Source organism: Molossus molossus, unplaced genomic scaffold (assembly GCF_014108415.1).
Source record: "Molossus molossus isolate mMolMol1 unplaced genomic scaffold, mMolMol1.p scaffold_m16_p_13, whole genome shotgun sequence".
Lineage (NCBI taxonomy): Eukaryota > Metazoa > Chordata > Mammalia > Chiroptera > Molossidae > Molossus > Molossus molossus.
In genome coordinates this window covers 42,969,949-42,986,210 of record NW_023425348.1, presented here as the reverse complement: position 1 = coordinate 42,986,210, position 16,262 = coordinate 42,969,949, and the positions used below count along the sequence as shown (strand labels likewise).

The window sequence follows — 16,262 nt, the reverse complement described above, 5'->3', positions numbered from 1 at the left end:
TTTTGTTCATTATCAATAATCCTGTGATTAACATTATTATGCATATATCATTTTATGAAGGCCTTACTTCCTTTGTATAATAATCTAGAAAGCAAGTGCATGCTGCCAAAGTACATTCTAAAAAGGTCACATTTTTCTTTTTATTGGAATAAGGAATTAAATGGAAAACATGACTTTTTTGCAGTTATTTAACTCATTAGAGACAAATATTTACTTACGTGTATACCTAAAAAGGACTATCAGATATGTAAGGTTTTTTGTGAGCTTTGTTGAGGGTGGCTTGAAGAATCATGCATAGTTTATGGATAGTAAGTTCAGAGGTGAACTTACTATCTTGACTGAGGACATTATGAAAAGTTGTGACAATGGTAAAACTTGATTTTGATTCTCCTAATCTTTTTTGTTGTTGTCATCTTCACCCAAGGATATGTTTTTATTGGTTTTTAGAGCAAGAGGAAGGAAGGGAGAGAGAGAGAAAGAAAAGAGAATCATCAATATGAGAGAGAAACATTGATCTGTTGCCTCCCTTACTGAACCACCAGGCCAGTGCTGATTGTCTTAATTTTTGGTAAAATGCTCACGCAAGGAGCAAGTGTTTATATACTGTTTGTCATTCTTAATTCTCATCAGAGGATATTTTTCCCATTGATTTTTAGAGAGAGTAAGAGGGAGGATGGGAGTGGGGGAGACAGAGAGAGAAAGAAAGAAAAAAAAGGAAGGAAGGGAAGGAAGGAAACATCAGCATGAGACACACTCATCAATTGGTTGGCTCCTCTGCATGCCCTGAATGGGGCTGGGGCTCAAACCTGCAACCCATGTACATGCCCTTGACTAGGAATTGAAACTGTGACCCTCAAGTGCATGTGCCAGTGCTCTTTAACAACCATTGAGCCACACAGGTCATGGCAACTTTTTTCTTTTTTTAATATTTTTTTTCCTTTTATTGATTTTAGACAAAGAGGAAGGGAGAGGGAGAGAGAGAGAGAAACACCAATGAGAGAAAACATTAATTGGCCACCTCCTGCATGCCCCCTACTGGGGATTTGGCCCACAACCTGGGCATGTGCCCTGACTGGGAATTGAACCGGTGACCTCTTGGTGCATGGGTTGATAACCACTGAGCAACACTGGCCAGACAACATTTTTTTTAATCTTCAACCGAGGATACATTTTTTTTTTTTTTTTAGAGAGAGATAGAAACATTGATGTGACAGAGAAACATCAAACAGTTGCCTCCCATATGTGCCCCTATTTGAAATCAAACCTGTAACCTAAGTATGTGCCCTGACTGAGAATTAGACCTGCAACCTTTTGGTGCACAGGATGACACTCCAATCAACTGAGCCACCTGGCCAGGGAATATATACTTTAAAAAAATTTTTACTTATGTCATTTTTTTTCAATTTTAATTTTTAATTTTTTTTCTTTATTGATTTTAGAGAGAGAGGAAGGGGAAGGGAGAGAGAGAGAGAGAGAGAAACATCGATGAGAGAGAACATTGATTGACTACCTCCTGCATGCCCTACACTGGGGATCTGGCCCACAATTTGGGCATGTGCCCTGACCGGTAATCAAACCAGTGACCTCTTGGTGCATGGGTCAACGCTCAGCCACTGAGGCACACCGGCCAGGCAGAATATATACTTTTTAATTCACTTATTAATGTGCTTATCTTTGAGCAAAACAACATAAAATGTTACCCAAGACAATATAGTCAGTAATGTCGAGATAACTGTGTATGGGACCAGGTGGGTACTTGAGGCAGTAGGGGGACCACTCTGCAGAGGGCATGGTTTTCTGGCCATTTTGCTGTACATCTGAAACTGGTAAGGAATAGTATTGAACGTAAACTGTGGTTAAAAGAAAAACATTAACCAAGAGATCAAGATTGTTAGGGTGACTTAAGAATCTATGATTTTTAAGAAAGCTATGGTAGCCCTGGTCAGTTTGGCTCAGCGGTAGAGCGTCAGCCCGTGGACCAATGTGTCCTGGGTTCTATTCCAGCCAAGGGCATGTATCTCGGTTGCAGTTCGTCCCTGACCTTGCGGGAGGCAACCAGTCGATATGTCCCTCTCATATCGATGTTTCTCTCTCTCTCCCTCTCTCTACCTCAAGATAAATGGAAAAATATCCTTGGGTGAGGCTAAAAAAAAGCTATGGTACATATACACAATGAAATATTATTTGGCTATAAAAAAGAATGAAATCTTACTATTTTTGACAACATGGATAGATCTATAAGGTATTATGCTAAATGAAATAAGTCAATCACAGAAAGACAAATACCATTTGATTTCACTTATATGTGGAATCTAAAGAATAATATAAACAAAACTGAAACAGACTCACAGATACAGATAATAGACTGATGGTTACCAGAGGGGAGGGGAGTTGGGGGGACTGCGTGAAAAAGGTGAAGGGATTGAGTAGTGTATGTGTTTAAATATTGAATAACATTGATTATAGACATGGGGGGGGGATCTGAATAGTAAAATCTGGGTCAATAGTAAATGGTAAAAAATAGTAAAATTTGTGTTCTTTAAACCTACCTACCATAACACTTAAACTCCTATAGACCCTATTTATTTACTTGTTTATTTTTTTTTATTAATTCTCATCCGAGGATATTTTTCCATTGATTTTTAGATAGAGTGGAAGGGAGGGAGGGAAAGAGAGAAATATAAATGTGAGAGAGACACTTCAATTAGCTGCCTCCTGCACAATCCTGATGGGCTGGGGATCGAAACTGCAACCCAAGTATGTGCCCTTGACTGGGAATGAAACCCATGACCCTTCCTTTGGTCCACAGGCGAACACTAACTGCTGAGCCAAACCGGCCAGTAGGAATCCCTGGAATGCATCAGTATCATAGCCCATGATCTAAATGTGATTCACAGTTATTTGCACCCATTGTATCTTGACTCTTTATAATAAAGACTGTATGTATAAATGGGCTCTCTGATACACTATGATCCAGATGCTGGACTGGGTGCTGTGATACATGGGGATGTACATGAGGTGCATTGTCTGTTCCTGAAGAATGCTAAACTTATATACATTCTGTTATAATGTGAGAACTGTAGATTGAATTCTATGAAAGCATAGAGGAAGACCTTTTTAAAAAATGAGTAGTACTAAAAAAAAATTAATATCGAAACATGCTCACTGGAATTTGAGAGTTTTATAATTTGATCATTCTAGTCATAAATTGTATTGTTTCAGTATAATGCTATACTTGCTTTGCCTTATGCTATGTCTTTTTCTTCTATTTTCTAATATTGCCCCTCACTCCATTTTGTTAAGTTGCGGTCCTTGTTCTTTGGTATAGGGTTAAAGCTTGGTTTACATTTCGTTGAGGTAGCTTTAATGCTTACTTTCTAAAAAGTGTTTATTAGCCAGAATTTGGTGAGGCTGCATTGTCAAAGGAGTCATCATAATCAGTCACACGTGAGGGACTGGAGTTAAGTAAGAGTTAAAGTTGATATAATTTGATATAATGGGCAGCTTGGTTTTTGTGGCTCTTAGCCTACTATGTAGATACTACAGATAAAGGAAGAAACACTTGTGAAGCTGGGGGTGCATAGATAAAAGTGCTTTTTTTGTGTAACCTGAGTTATCTTGGACTGATGAGATAGATATTAGATGATGTCGAGTATATTACAAAGATATTATAACAAGATTATCAAAAAACTGGCATATAACTAGACTATCCTTGAGAATATATTAATCCATCATGTTTTTAATGAATACCTGTTCTTTGTTTAGTCATTTAATAAATTATGTGTAAGCATATAGACAAAACATATGGCTTACCTGTTTGCATAAGCAGAGGAAATCACAGGCTCAAAAGTTGCATTGGGACTGATATGCTCAAGGAGCAGTATGGAAACCAACACTGAAGGAGAGGTTTATATTGGATAATCCTGAAATTAGAGTCTGATAGAACCTGGAAAGCTAAGCAGAGGAGTGTGGGCTTTGTGTGGTAGGTAATAGGAAGTCATCATGAGACTAGACTAGAGTTTATGATGTGTATTGTGGAGTAGGAACAAATAAGATCAAATTGGTAGATTAAAGGCCAGACCATGTAGGAATTTGGAAGTTAAAATGGGAAGTTGAAACTAGATACAAGAGAGATTAGGAAGGTTTTTAACCAATATCACATGTTCTTGGTTCTTGACATTATGAAATTATTTTTTTGTGTGTGTATGTTTTTTAGAATGTTTGCTATGACAGGGAGCATCAGAACTATTTACATGATAGAAAAAGTTGAGAAAATAATGGGAAGCCAAAAGAGATGAGAGCTTGGCTATTGAGCTGATATTGATAACATTTTTTTAAAATCTTCACCCAAGGATGTTTTTCCATTTATCTTCAGATAGAGCGGAACGGAGGGAGAGAGGAAGAGAGAGAGAGGGAGAGAAACATCCATGTGAGAGAAACATCGATTGCTTGCCACTTGCACGACCCCAGCCAGGGCTGGAGACAAACTGCAACTGAGGCACATGCCCTTGGCCGGAATCGAACCTGCGACTTTTTGGTCCACGGGCCAATGCTCTAACCGCTGAGCAAAACTGGCCAGGGCGATAACACTTTTTAAATCCTAACCCGAGGATATTTTTTCATTAATCTTCAGATAGAGGAAGTGGGAGAGAGAGAGAGAAACATCCATGTGAGAGAGACATCAATTGGTTTCCTCCTGCACAACCCCTACCAGGGCCGGAAACTGAACTGCAACCAAGGTACGTGCCCTTGACTGGAATCAAACCCTCAACTCTGGTCCACGGGCTCACACTCTAACAGCTGAGCCAAACTAGCCAGGGCACTGGTAACATTTTGAAAGAAGACACATGTTGGTAACAAATTGAGTTCATTACTCATTACTGAGAAATTGCTATACACTGTGTGCTAAGCACTGAGGAGTCAGTGACTTGAAAAGATACAGTGTGGATCTCAAGAGGCTTTCATTTTGTTGGGGGATACATGGAGTGAAGACAAGGCATGAAACAAAGATCTGCACCAAGATTTTCAACTTGGACAGTTAGAAGAATATAGGGTATAAATTTGATAGGTAGGTAGATTTCATAGGTAGGAGAGAAGCAAATATGGAGGGATGTGGGGAGAGGGCAAGATAAAATGATGTTTGGGTCAGTAGATATAGCTCTGCTAAGTAGATCTTAATAGTTGGAAATGTAAATTTATATGTATATTAAAATAGAGTTTCACCCTAACTTTTTGGAGTGCTTCAGATTATAACAGCACATGTTTAATCTGTGACTTAGTCTGTGAGTCGGTTTTTAGTTTGTCTTTTTTGATCACATAAAATACATGACTTATTTTTACTCATAAATTTTCTCTAGAGTCTAGTGTTATGTGAATTTTTTTTTTTTATCCTCGCCCGAGGACATTTTTTTATTTTTTTGTTCAGATAGAGTGGGAGGGATAGAGAGGAAGAGAGAGAAACAATGATGTGAAAGGGACACGTCAAGTGGCTGCCTCCTGCACGACCTAACCAGGGCCGGGGACAAACTGCAACTGCGGTACATGCCCTTAGCGGAAACCAAACCCGGGTCTCTCTGGACCGCAGGCCGATGCTCTAACCACTGAGCCAAACCAGTGAGGGCATAGTGTTATGTGAATTTTGATAAACATTTAACTATCTCTTTTTTATGATCTTTTTAAAGAGATTTCCCATCACACTAGTCACATAGATATATATGATACTGGGTTTGGGGAAAATACATGTCATATAATAGAGATTCTGATTTGTTTCAGTAAATAGCTGGGAGAGGAATATTGATGGAGAAACTGATAGTGATATTTTTAGGTTCTCAGTTTGGTGTGTAGGTCCTCAGATGCCAAATAAATGACTGTTGTAAGAGACAATTCTTAATATTCTTTCATTGTAGGACAACTTGTAATTTACTATTCCGTGTCTTCACTTTCATCCTCATGACAGCCTTCATGTCATTTTGGGATGACATTGATTACATGTATTAATTGTGTACAACATAAACAGAAATAATCAAATATCACTAGTCTTTAACTCAGGCCTCCTTTTCTCCCTCTTCTCTAAGGAACGACTACCAAAATCACTACAATCCCAATGACTTCCAAGCCCAATGTGATTGTTGTGCAAAAGACTACAGGAAAAGGAACGACCATTCAAGGCCTCCCGGGCAAAAATGTTGTCACAACATTGCTAAATGCTGGAGTAAGTAAGAGCTTGAACTGCAGACTCAGCAGTCCACTGAGGACTTGAAAGACCAGCTATACAAATATTTGCTTAAGAACTTCAAAACCCCACAATGGCCAGAATGGCTTGATTTACCACCACTGTGGTGTAGTAACTGTTAAAACACCATCTACTGATGCCATTTTTCACAGTAATTTGTAAAACATGTTGCTTATAGTCAGGTTGCTTATGTCCATGATTTAGATGCTTAGCTTGGTCCTGATGGAGGATTCCACTGGCTTAACTATAGGGGGACCTCTGTTAGAGGATAATTTTATTCCTGCATATGGCCAGTAGATAGTGGCCTAGTATTTGGCCTAAGCTGAGAAAAGAGAAATATTTGGGATTAGGACTAAATTAATTGGCAGTGATTTATTAATTTCATTTTTACCTTAGAGCCAGGGGGAAAAAATTCAAATAACAGATTCATTTATAGTTTTTTTAAATTTATATTTATAGGCAGTTATTAAGAGGTTTGGAATTAGATAAACCTTGGGCTCTCAGTGTCATAGGTGTTTGACCTTGGCTAATTTACTCAACTTCTCTTATCCTAAATTTCTTCATTTGTGTGTTGGGAATGATAATCTCTACCAGTGAATTTTTTTCACTAACTGGTAGCTGTTTTGAAAGTGCTTAAAACAGTGTCTGGCACATAGGAAGTCCTCAGTAAGTGTTTTTGTTGTTGTTACTCTTGGTAACTGTTTAGGCTTGGTAATGTCCCTACTTTGCTTGAAAAAGAATGCTATACTTGATTGTAATAGATCTCTAATAGCTTCCTAGGCATCACAGTCTTTACAGTGTTGTTAGGGGTCCAGCATTAGATTTTTTTTCATCATGTGGGAAGACAAATTGTTCCTAGCCTGAGTTCACATAGTAACCAAAAGTAAAGCCAGGATTAGAATTTAGATTTTCAGAACCCTTTATAGTCTGATTTGCAATTTTGTAGACATTGATATATAAGGGCGGTTACCATGTAACCTAGGTTCTACAGTCATGTAGCTCTAAGAGTTATTTGTGAATCCTAACTACTAGATATATCTAATAGCAACAGTTGGGTGCAGGACAAGCAGAAAAAGAGTATAAGACCATCATCTTTACCAAACGTGTACATGCACTTGTACTTAACCACTTGCTCCCGTGTGCATGCTCTCACACATACTAGAAGAGCTTTTTCAAAAAATAGCCTGCTAATTGGCTTTGAATGGACCATTATACTTGGACAGGGCCCATTAAGCAATTTTAATAGATAGGCATGCCCACTTATAAACCATCAGTTCTTGGCAAATGAACTAGAGATCTTTTCAGAGATGACAACTGTGAAGGGGATGTGTGTGTTAAAATAAGTAAGCACACAATTGGCAGATACTTTATGTTGCCCCTAGATAATTGTAACAGATAGTTAATCTTATGATTTTTGTAATCATATTTAGCTCTAAGTTCATAGTGATTACAGTTTTGCCAGCTCACCTGGGTGCTTTGTTTTTACTGGCTGTTAAGTTTAGACTGACACATTTAATGACTAAAAATTAAGAAAAACTGATAAGGTGAAAAATTTCAGATCCTTTCCTTTTTATTTATGGATTTTAATTTTTAAATTTTAATAATTTGGTAAAATCACCATATTTGAAATTTTTTTTTTTTTTTTAGAGCGAGAGAGGAAGGGAGAGAGATAGAAACATTGATGTGAGAGAGAACATTGATCGGCTGCCTCCTGCACACCCCCTACTGGGGATAGAGCCCACAACTAGGACATGTGCCCTGACTGGGAATTGAACTGGGATCTCTCAGTCCCTGGGATGATGCTCGATCCACTGAGCCATACCAGCTGGGCACTGTATTTGAATTTAATTTAGTTAAGTTCAAGTATTGAGTCCATAAATGACTAGAAAATGGTACTTAAGAGTAAAGCAGATGAAAATATAGAAAATGGTGAAAAGTTAATGGGCTTAAGCTGTCTAGTCAGTAGACTAAAGTGATATTAGTAACATACTAGTAATAAAACGTGGGAAATGCCCTAAGTTTTTCCTTTGTGTTTTTCCATATAACCTCAGAAAGAATGTTAAATCATTGCTGATTTTATTTCTTGCCCATACTTTTTCACATAGACATTCTGCTATTTATCCTAATTTATATTTGGGAACTTAGGCATTTTATTTTATATGTATGCATTTAGCTTTTAGTATAATGCACAGTAATTTTTTATTACATAAATGTTTATTTTAGATAAATTAGAAAATAAGGATGAATATGTGATGGTGCAGGACTTACAATTCCAACTCTATCACTGTTAACATTTCAGTATGTATTTTTCTACAATTTCCTGACTTTTAAAATATGTGTTCTGTGAGTGAGACAATATAATAAGTATTCTTATGTCAATAATTCTTTTAATTCATTCATCAGGAAATAATGCCTTCTTAAGAGAAAGTAAGTGAGATGACTTCTAAGATCATTTCAACTAAGTGTGGGATTTTTGATTTCCTGGAAACATTATACTTTGTTACACAATTTATAGTTCTTTTCCCCTTTATTGTGGTAAAATCTTTCTGTGAGTTTTCAGTAAAAGGACAGTTTTTATTATTTAAATGCTTACAAATCTCATATATTACTGACTTCAATTTAGGGAGAAAAAACTATTCAGACAGTGCCAACGGGAGCAAAGCCAGCTATCATCACTGCTACAAGACCCATCACCAAAATGATTGTAACGCAGCCAAAAGGAATAGGTTCCACAGTTCAACCAGCAGCTAAAATTATCCCAACAAAAATTGTTTACGGGCAGCAAGGGAAAACACAGGTATGCTATAAGATACTATGATTTTTCTTGGCTCAGGTATATTTTAAATTTCATGGTAGAAATTTGAATAAAAAGATCAGTAATATTTAAAAAATCAAATTTTTAATAGTCATGACCACTTGTGTATAATTATCCATCTATTTTCAAAACCTGTGTTTCACTCTTCAGCACTTTTTTTTTATATCTAAATATTTGTGTCATAACATGAACAAAGATTGGAGAAAAGGATCTCCTTGAAATAAAGTTTGTAGAAGTTGTGTATTGTTATTTGAGGAGTATATTGTTGAGGAAGAATGGTAGTTATTCAGAATCTCTCAGGGAAAGTATTTACTTTTTATAAGCTAATATGGCCTTCAAAAGCACTTTATTTACTTATAAAATTTGCTTTACTTGAAAGCTAAATAATGGAGAAGCTAGAGATCTGTTCATTTTCCTACTACTAAGGGAACTTTACTAGAAATTTGCCTGGGAAATTGAGGCTCAACTATTAATCTTATGTTGCTGGGCTGCTGTTTATTTTAATGATGTCTGAGAATATCAAAGGAAGCAAAGTCAGCTTTGGTTGAGAATTTTTGTGAAAGGTAGTAATTTACCTATAAAATTATAATTTGCCTTTACAATGATTCCCTCAGAATTATAGCCAAATAGTTTACTATCTAAACAAGTAAGTTTGTTGATTAGAAATAAAGTCCAAATTGCTCTTAAGATTCAACTGGAACAATTTTATTTGCTCCATCATCTAAGTTGTAATGTTTTCATTCTTGAATTCTTGGAAATGGGTGACTTAATCGAGTTTGAAAAGGTTTAGAATCTTACATATAACAGAAATAAGTGTGGTGAGTTAACATTTTTATTCCATGCACGCAATTGAAGTCAACTCCTAGAGTGCAAATTTTGAAGTGGAATGGTTCACTTTTAAATTTTTTATCCATTTCATTTGCTTTAGTGTCTTTGGTTTGCCAAGAGTTGATCTACCACATGTTCCATATTGCTTTTAATTGTTGACTACATTATTGTTGCTCTAGGTATTTCTTCAAAGATGATTTAGGTCCCAAGCAAGCGTACTTTGTACACGTGTGTCAATTTGGAATTTCATTTGGTTGCTAATGATAGAAACCCAAAGCACAGTGACTTAAACAAATTAGGGTTTTATTTTTATTATGTTAATTAATGGAAATCTGGGACCATTGTTATGGCCCCCAACATTCCCCTGGGAATCTAGGCTTTTTGTGTTTTTCTGTTCTGTCATTCTTAGCTTGTGACTATCATTTCTGCTATATAGCCTAGATTATAAAATGACTCCTGAAGACATCATAGGCAAGAAAAACAGGGGCAGAGGCTTTTGTCAGAATCATGGCTATTGTAATCTGGCGTGCACTTAAAATGTTGTATGTGGCTTGACAGTTTGTTCATAGATTGAATTAGTCTTGATGAACAGTGTTGTGCCCAAAGCATAGTAAATGTACAGGATGCCGTTTTCCACACCAGGGAAGTATTACTGTTCATGATCTAGAAGTTTAACATTTTGAATAGTGCTCTGAAATTTAAACGATATGTTTCTGCTTTTCTTCTAGGTTCTTATTAAACCCAAACCAGTGACTTTTCAAGCCACAGTTGTTAGTGAACAAACAAGGCAGTTGGTCACAGAAACATTACAGCAAGCATCCAGAGTAGCAGAGGCCAGTAATTCTTCTATTCAGGAGGGAAAAGAAGAACCACAGAGTTATACAGATAGTTCCTCTTCTACAGAGTCCTCCCAAAGTTCCCAAGGTAAGATTCATTTTATATAGTTACTGCTGACCTAGTGCCCTAGTTCCAAAATAGTTACATCTAGAAATTTTAAAACAAATATGTATGCTTTGATTTGTTCCTTCTTTTGATTTTGTTTGTTTGTTTGTTCTATATGTAATTAGTGAGCTGAAGTTTTGTTTTTGGTAAGGCTTTCCGTTCTTTACTGCATGGCATATGTTCATCAAATAATTGCTAAACTTTAGATGATGATTTTCACAGGTAGGTATTATCAAACTGCTTAGAGCTATGATTCCTCCTGTTTTCTTTGGGTAGGTAGAAGTATGCAAGAAAGGGAATATACCTTTTGAAATGCTTGTTGCCGAGTCTTGAGAAAGAATCAAGGTGCCCAGAGGTAGGCTACAAGTGGGCTGTAAGTAGGGTGATCATACATTGCAGTTTGTATGGGACAAGTTCTAGTTTATGTCTGTTCTAGCATAATTTAATACCATTCCCTTTCATTCTCAAAAGTACCCTAGTTTAGAGAATAATTGTATGGCTCTCCTAATTATAAGGAAGGGGCTATGAAGCCATACTTCATACTAGGGAAGATTTTTGTCCTCAGTGCTGTTTTAATTATGTTATTTTTCCAGGAAGTCTCTTGAAATTAACCCATGATCCTAATCTTTGAGACCTTCTACAAATTTAGTACTCAGTTACCTTAAATCACTGTCAGTTGGTTTATGTTATGCCTATGCCTAAGCACTCTGATGCATTTAAGCAAAGCTGTTTATCTCCCCTTGATCATTCCTATTCAGTCTGTTTCCTCTTCCCGCCTCCCCATTATCCTTTCTAGAGTGCTTTGTTAGCACTTTTCTGATACAGAGTCTTCATAGTATGCAAACACCTTATTATTTTAACTCTTCACTAGAGTCTTCCCAGGTTAGTCTTACATGATTCAAATAGCTAATAAATCCATTATTTCAATTTGAGATTTATTTATTGGTTTATATTATGTACTAAGCATTATACTAGACCCTACAAAGGCTGAGTAAAATATAGTTCTTGCTCCTTAGGAGCTTAAACTCAAGAATAGGAGATAAAAAAATACATATACAGCTTCAGTATAAGAATTTTATTAATAACAAAAAATGCCAAAGGCTGAAAGTTCATACTCCAGTGAAGAGAGGATGAAAAAGCTTCATGAAGGAAGTAGCATTTGAAATGGTCTTTGAAAACTCATCAATTCAAAATAAATAAAAAAAAATGATCTTAACAAATAAACAGTGTCACTCATTTTACAAAATATGTAAAATATAATTCAGAATAGCCATATTTAATATAATTGACTATAAAGTCAGTTTTTGTATCTGCATTTTCCCTTCTCTCCATATCCTCGTACAGCTCCTTAGTACATTCTCACAAAGATAAGGGATTGGGAATGTATATGCTATGATTTAAAGAGAAAGGGATAAAGGTTTGGGTCAGTCTGAAATCATGTTGTTTTTCAGAGTATCTGAGTGTCGTAACTACTAGGAATCTAAGCACTACGTAGTAGTCTATTTTTATTTAATATTTTGTGGGTTTTTTGTTTTGTTTTTTTAATTTTAGAGGATGTTTATTAAAGCTGGGGACAGAGAAGCAAAGAAGGGCCTTGGATAGCAGGACTAGGTGGGGAAATGAGCCTAGGCTCAGCTGCTTTGGCTCACTAAGACGTCAGAGAAAAGGAGGCCTTGGGGATAGGTTCAGAGTGTTAACTCTGAACGAACCACTACTCCTCATTGCTGCCCTGGTTGCCAGCCTCATGGGGTCCCTTAGAGGCTAGGAGATGCGTGCCTCTGGGGGGGAAAGGGAGAGGAGGAGGGAAAAGGTTTGGCTGTGCCCTGAGGAGGGAAAGCTCCACTGGGACCTTCATTTTGAGGGGTTTTAAAGGCTGGGCATATTTTGTGGTTTTTAGGCACCTCTCCAAATAGCATTTTCTTTTCACGTAATTTCAAAGTGAAGAAAAAGTATCAGGAACAGTAAAAAGTACTCCTGTGTATACTCCACCTGGATTCACCACTAATTTACATTTTACCCTATTGGCTTTGTTGTTAATTCTCTTACTGCCCCCGGCATACCCTCATGTGTTTACAGTTTTTAAATTTCTTAACCATTTGAGAGCAAGTTGTAGATAATCATGTCCTTTATCCCTAAATACTTATATTTGTAGATTTATATTTCTTAAGGATTAGCCTCTTCATAACTAAAATACAGTTATCAAAATCAAGAAGTTTAATGTTACAATTCTATAGTCTGCAATCCATTCAAACTGTCCAATAATGTTCTTTATACTTTTTTCCACAGTCCACAATCTATTTCAGGACCATGCAATGTATTTAGTTGCATTTAATTGTCATGACTCTTTATTTTCCTTTAATTTTGGATAATCCTTCAGCATTTATTTTTGTTTCTTGACCTTGACATTTTTTGAAGAGTATGAGTCAGTTACTTTGTAGAATATTCTTCAAGTTTGTTTTTGTCTGATGTTTCCTCTTGATTAGATTCAGCAGGAATTCCACAGATGTGATGTTGTTTCCTTAGTTCTATGTCATCAGGCACATGATGTCAGTTTGTCCCAGTATTGATGATGTTAATGTTGATCAATCGGCTAAGGTGATGTCTTCCTATTTTTCCATTATGAAGTTACCATATATTCCTTTGAGATTTATACTAATTTGTGGGTAGATACTTTGAGACTATATAAATATCATGTTCCTCATTAAACATCTAGTAGTTTAGCATCCATTGATCACTTTCTAAAGCCCATTATTTATATATTTGATAGTTGGCATTCTACTGTAAAAATGAATCAGATCTTTTTATTTCAGATCTTTTTTTTTTGATGACTTCCCATACACAAGTCCTGGAAATAAGCATGTTTCTTAGACCAGGAGAATTTCTTGGTTCTATTTATTGTTTCTAAACTTTGCCCATCATCTCCCACCCCGACAGAGGAGCTGTTTAGTTCTTATACCTTATTGCTGAACTGTTTCCTTGCAGGCTAGAATAGGGACCTTCATCTTCACCTTGCTGTAGCACTTTTTTAGATGACCCTGGAGGGTTCATCATTCCTTCTACACTATGCTTCCAGAATTGCTTTGTGCTACCAGCTATTTTATCATTGATCATTTTATTTTGTACTTTTTGTTTGTTTATACTAATTGTTTTCCACAAGGCTACTAGCTTCTCAAGGGCAAGGGTCATATTTATCTCTCTATATCCAATAATTAGCAAGTAGGTTAACTAGCACTAAGTAAACACTCAGTAAAAGTTTCACTGAATGAACAAACAGCAAAACAGCAATCATAGTAGCTGTGTCATAATGTTATGCTTCAACCTTATACATTCATTTTTGTTACCTGAGTCCAAAATGTCATTTCCTTTCTGGAGTTCCCTTCAACCTTATAGGTAGATTTTTAGTGGTCTATTTTTAGACCTTGTTAGATGTTTAGATGACCAAGACTAATGGAGCAAGACCATATTTGCCTAGGTCACTTACTGAAGATTGGACCATATGCTTTCCACAGCTCCTGAACTTGTCTTCCTAATTGGATCTTCTTTTGCCCCTTTTCTTACTTAGGAATAGGCTAGACTTATGGAGTTCTAGATTTTTTTAAAAAGAAAATAAAATGTAAGGTTCCTTTTCTAATATTCTGTTTATTTTCAAAAAGTTTTAAGGTGGGTTATATAGAATATAAGATTATGTGAAGTAAATGGAAGAGAACAAGGAAACAAAACCAAGGATAGGGATTTAAGATGGAACATAAGGCAAAGACAAAAATGGGTCCTGTCAAGACATTGCTTTATGTAGGCCACGGCTTGGTTTCTAGGATGATTCTTCCAGAAGCTTCATGATCTGGGCAGTCATGGTGATAAATTCAAGTTAAGCAAAACATGCCCATTGCAGAACTTTTCAAAGCTGACATGTATTAATATATGTTGTGAAAGATGAAGAGTGTAGTATATAATGTAAAATGCTCCCCAACTTTTTTGACCATGAAACTCTTCTTTTGCAGAACATCTTGAGAAACTAATGTTCTCTGGAACATTTTGAGTGATGCTGTTTAGGCAGTTAAATACTATGAAGGCCTTAGGCTTTATGACAGTGCTTCAGAGGAAAGGTACATGTTACATGATAGAAAGGATGTAGATATCTTGGGTTTAGTTTAGAAGAAATGGTTTAGATGAGCAAGGCATCTGGGAATCATTTTATATGAGGAATGGTGAGTGGAGACAGAACATTTATCATGGAGAAGAGAAGATGAAGATTGGGTTGGGTTGGGGTCATGGGAGTTGTCCTCAGTTATCTTGAGGACTGTGATGTGGAAGAGGGAAAAGAATTGGTCTTTGTGGATACATGGATGGAAACTAGAACCATTGGGTAGAAGTCACAGGAAAACCTGCTTCCACTCTATATAAGAAAAATTTCTAATTGTCATATCTGTGCAGAGATGGGAAGGAAACTGTTTTTGGAAAATAGTGAGTTCTCTGGTGCCAGAGTTCCCGGACTAGTAATGATACTTTATGAAGATTATGGCATAGGATTGATGAGAGCATTAAATGAACTTTTAGATCTTTTTCTAGCTGACAGGTCGTATGATTTTATGAAAGTGTGAAATAGGCATTTTCTAGTAAAGACATAGGAGACATCTTTCATAGAGATACCCAAGTCTGCCTTTGGATGTAACAGTACAGTGTATGTATCTCTAGTACCTAATATGTGGTAGGTAGATATTTAATAAATATTTATTAAGTGACTTGTGGGAAAGATATCTGAGAGTCAGCAAGCCACAACCTTCAAGAAAGATAGGGAAGTCATTAAAAAAATAATAATAATAACAGCCTTCCTAAAGAAAAAATCAATATACAATAGATCTGGAATTTTTAATTACCATTTACAAACTGTATTTCTTCCTGCTCCCCTTACCTTACCAACCCTCACTCCCCTCCCCTCAAAAAACACTGGATAGACAATGTGCCACACTAGGTTCCCCCTTTCATTCTTTGTCACAGTTGTTGAGGTTGTTGCAGTAATATTTTGTGATGTTCAGCTACTCTTTCTGCGTAGGGGCAGAAAGAGAGTAAGCAGTCTCCCAGTCTTTATGGGATGCTGTTATTTGTAGTGATGTCTCTGATAAGTGCTCCCATGTGGAAGTTTGTGTTTCTTTTCTAGTCTCTATCATATCCCTCTACCAAATGCAGTCCTTGCTCTTAGTGTATATAGAATGGGGTGGCCTATAGGTCCTCTCACCTAACTAAGGGGTACTTATTGTCATCAGTGGAATTTTTTTAATTTGAAAACTTAGGTTATATAAAAAGAATGATTTCCTGATATAATTCTCTTAAGTTTAAATACTATGTATCTACTTAGAATGAGTAAAGAAAATTGTTATATGTTTCACATGGCATTTGGTATTGCAGGATAATGTCCTTCAACTTTCTAGATTTTGGGGGAAGTTTAAT

The 16,262-nt window shown here is 36.4% G+C and overlaps 1 protein-coding gene across 2 annotated transcripts in view; it reads left to right on the top strand.

Moving 5' to 3' along the window:
• Positions 1 to 16,262, top strand: part of EMSY (EMSY transcriptional repressor, BRCA2 interacting) — a 546,562-nt gene that overhangs the window by 58,925 nt on the left and 471,375 nt on the right. For both annotated transcript variants that reach the window (XM_036258223.1, XM_036258222.1), the window contains exons 13-15: positions 6,075 to 6,211; positions 8,856 to 9,029; positions 10,604 to 10,799. In XM_036258223.1, coding sequence (XP_036114116.1) covers positions 6,075 to 6,211; positions 8,856 to 9,029; positions 10,604 to 10,799 — 507 coding nt within the window. The remainder of the gene's footprint in view (positions 1 to 6,074; positions 6,212 to 8,855; positions 9,030 to 10,603; positions 10,800 to 16,262) is intronic.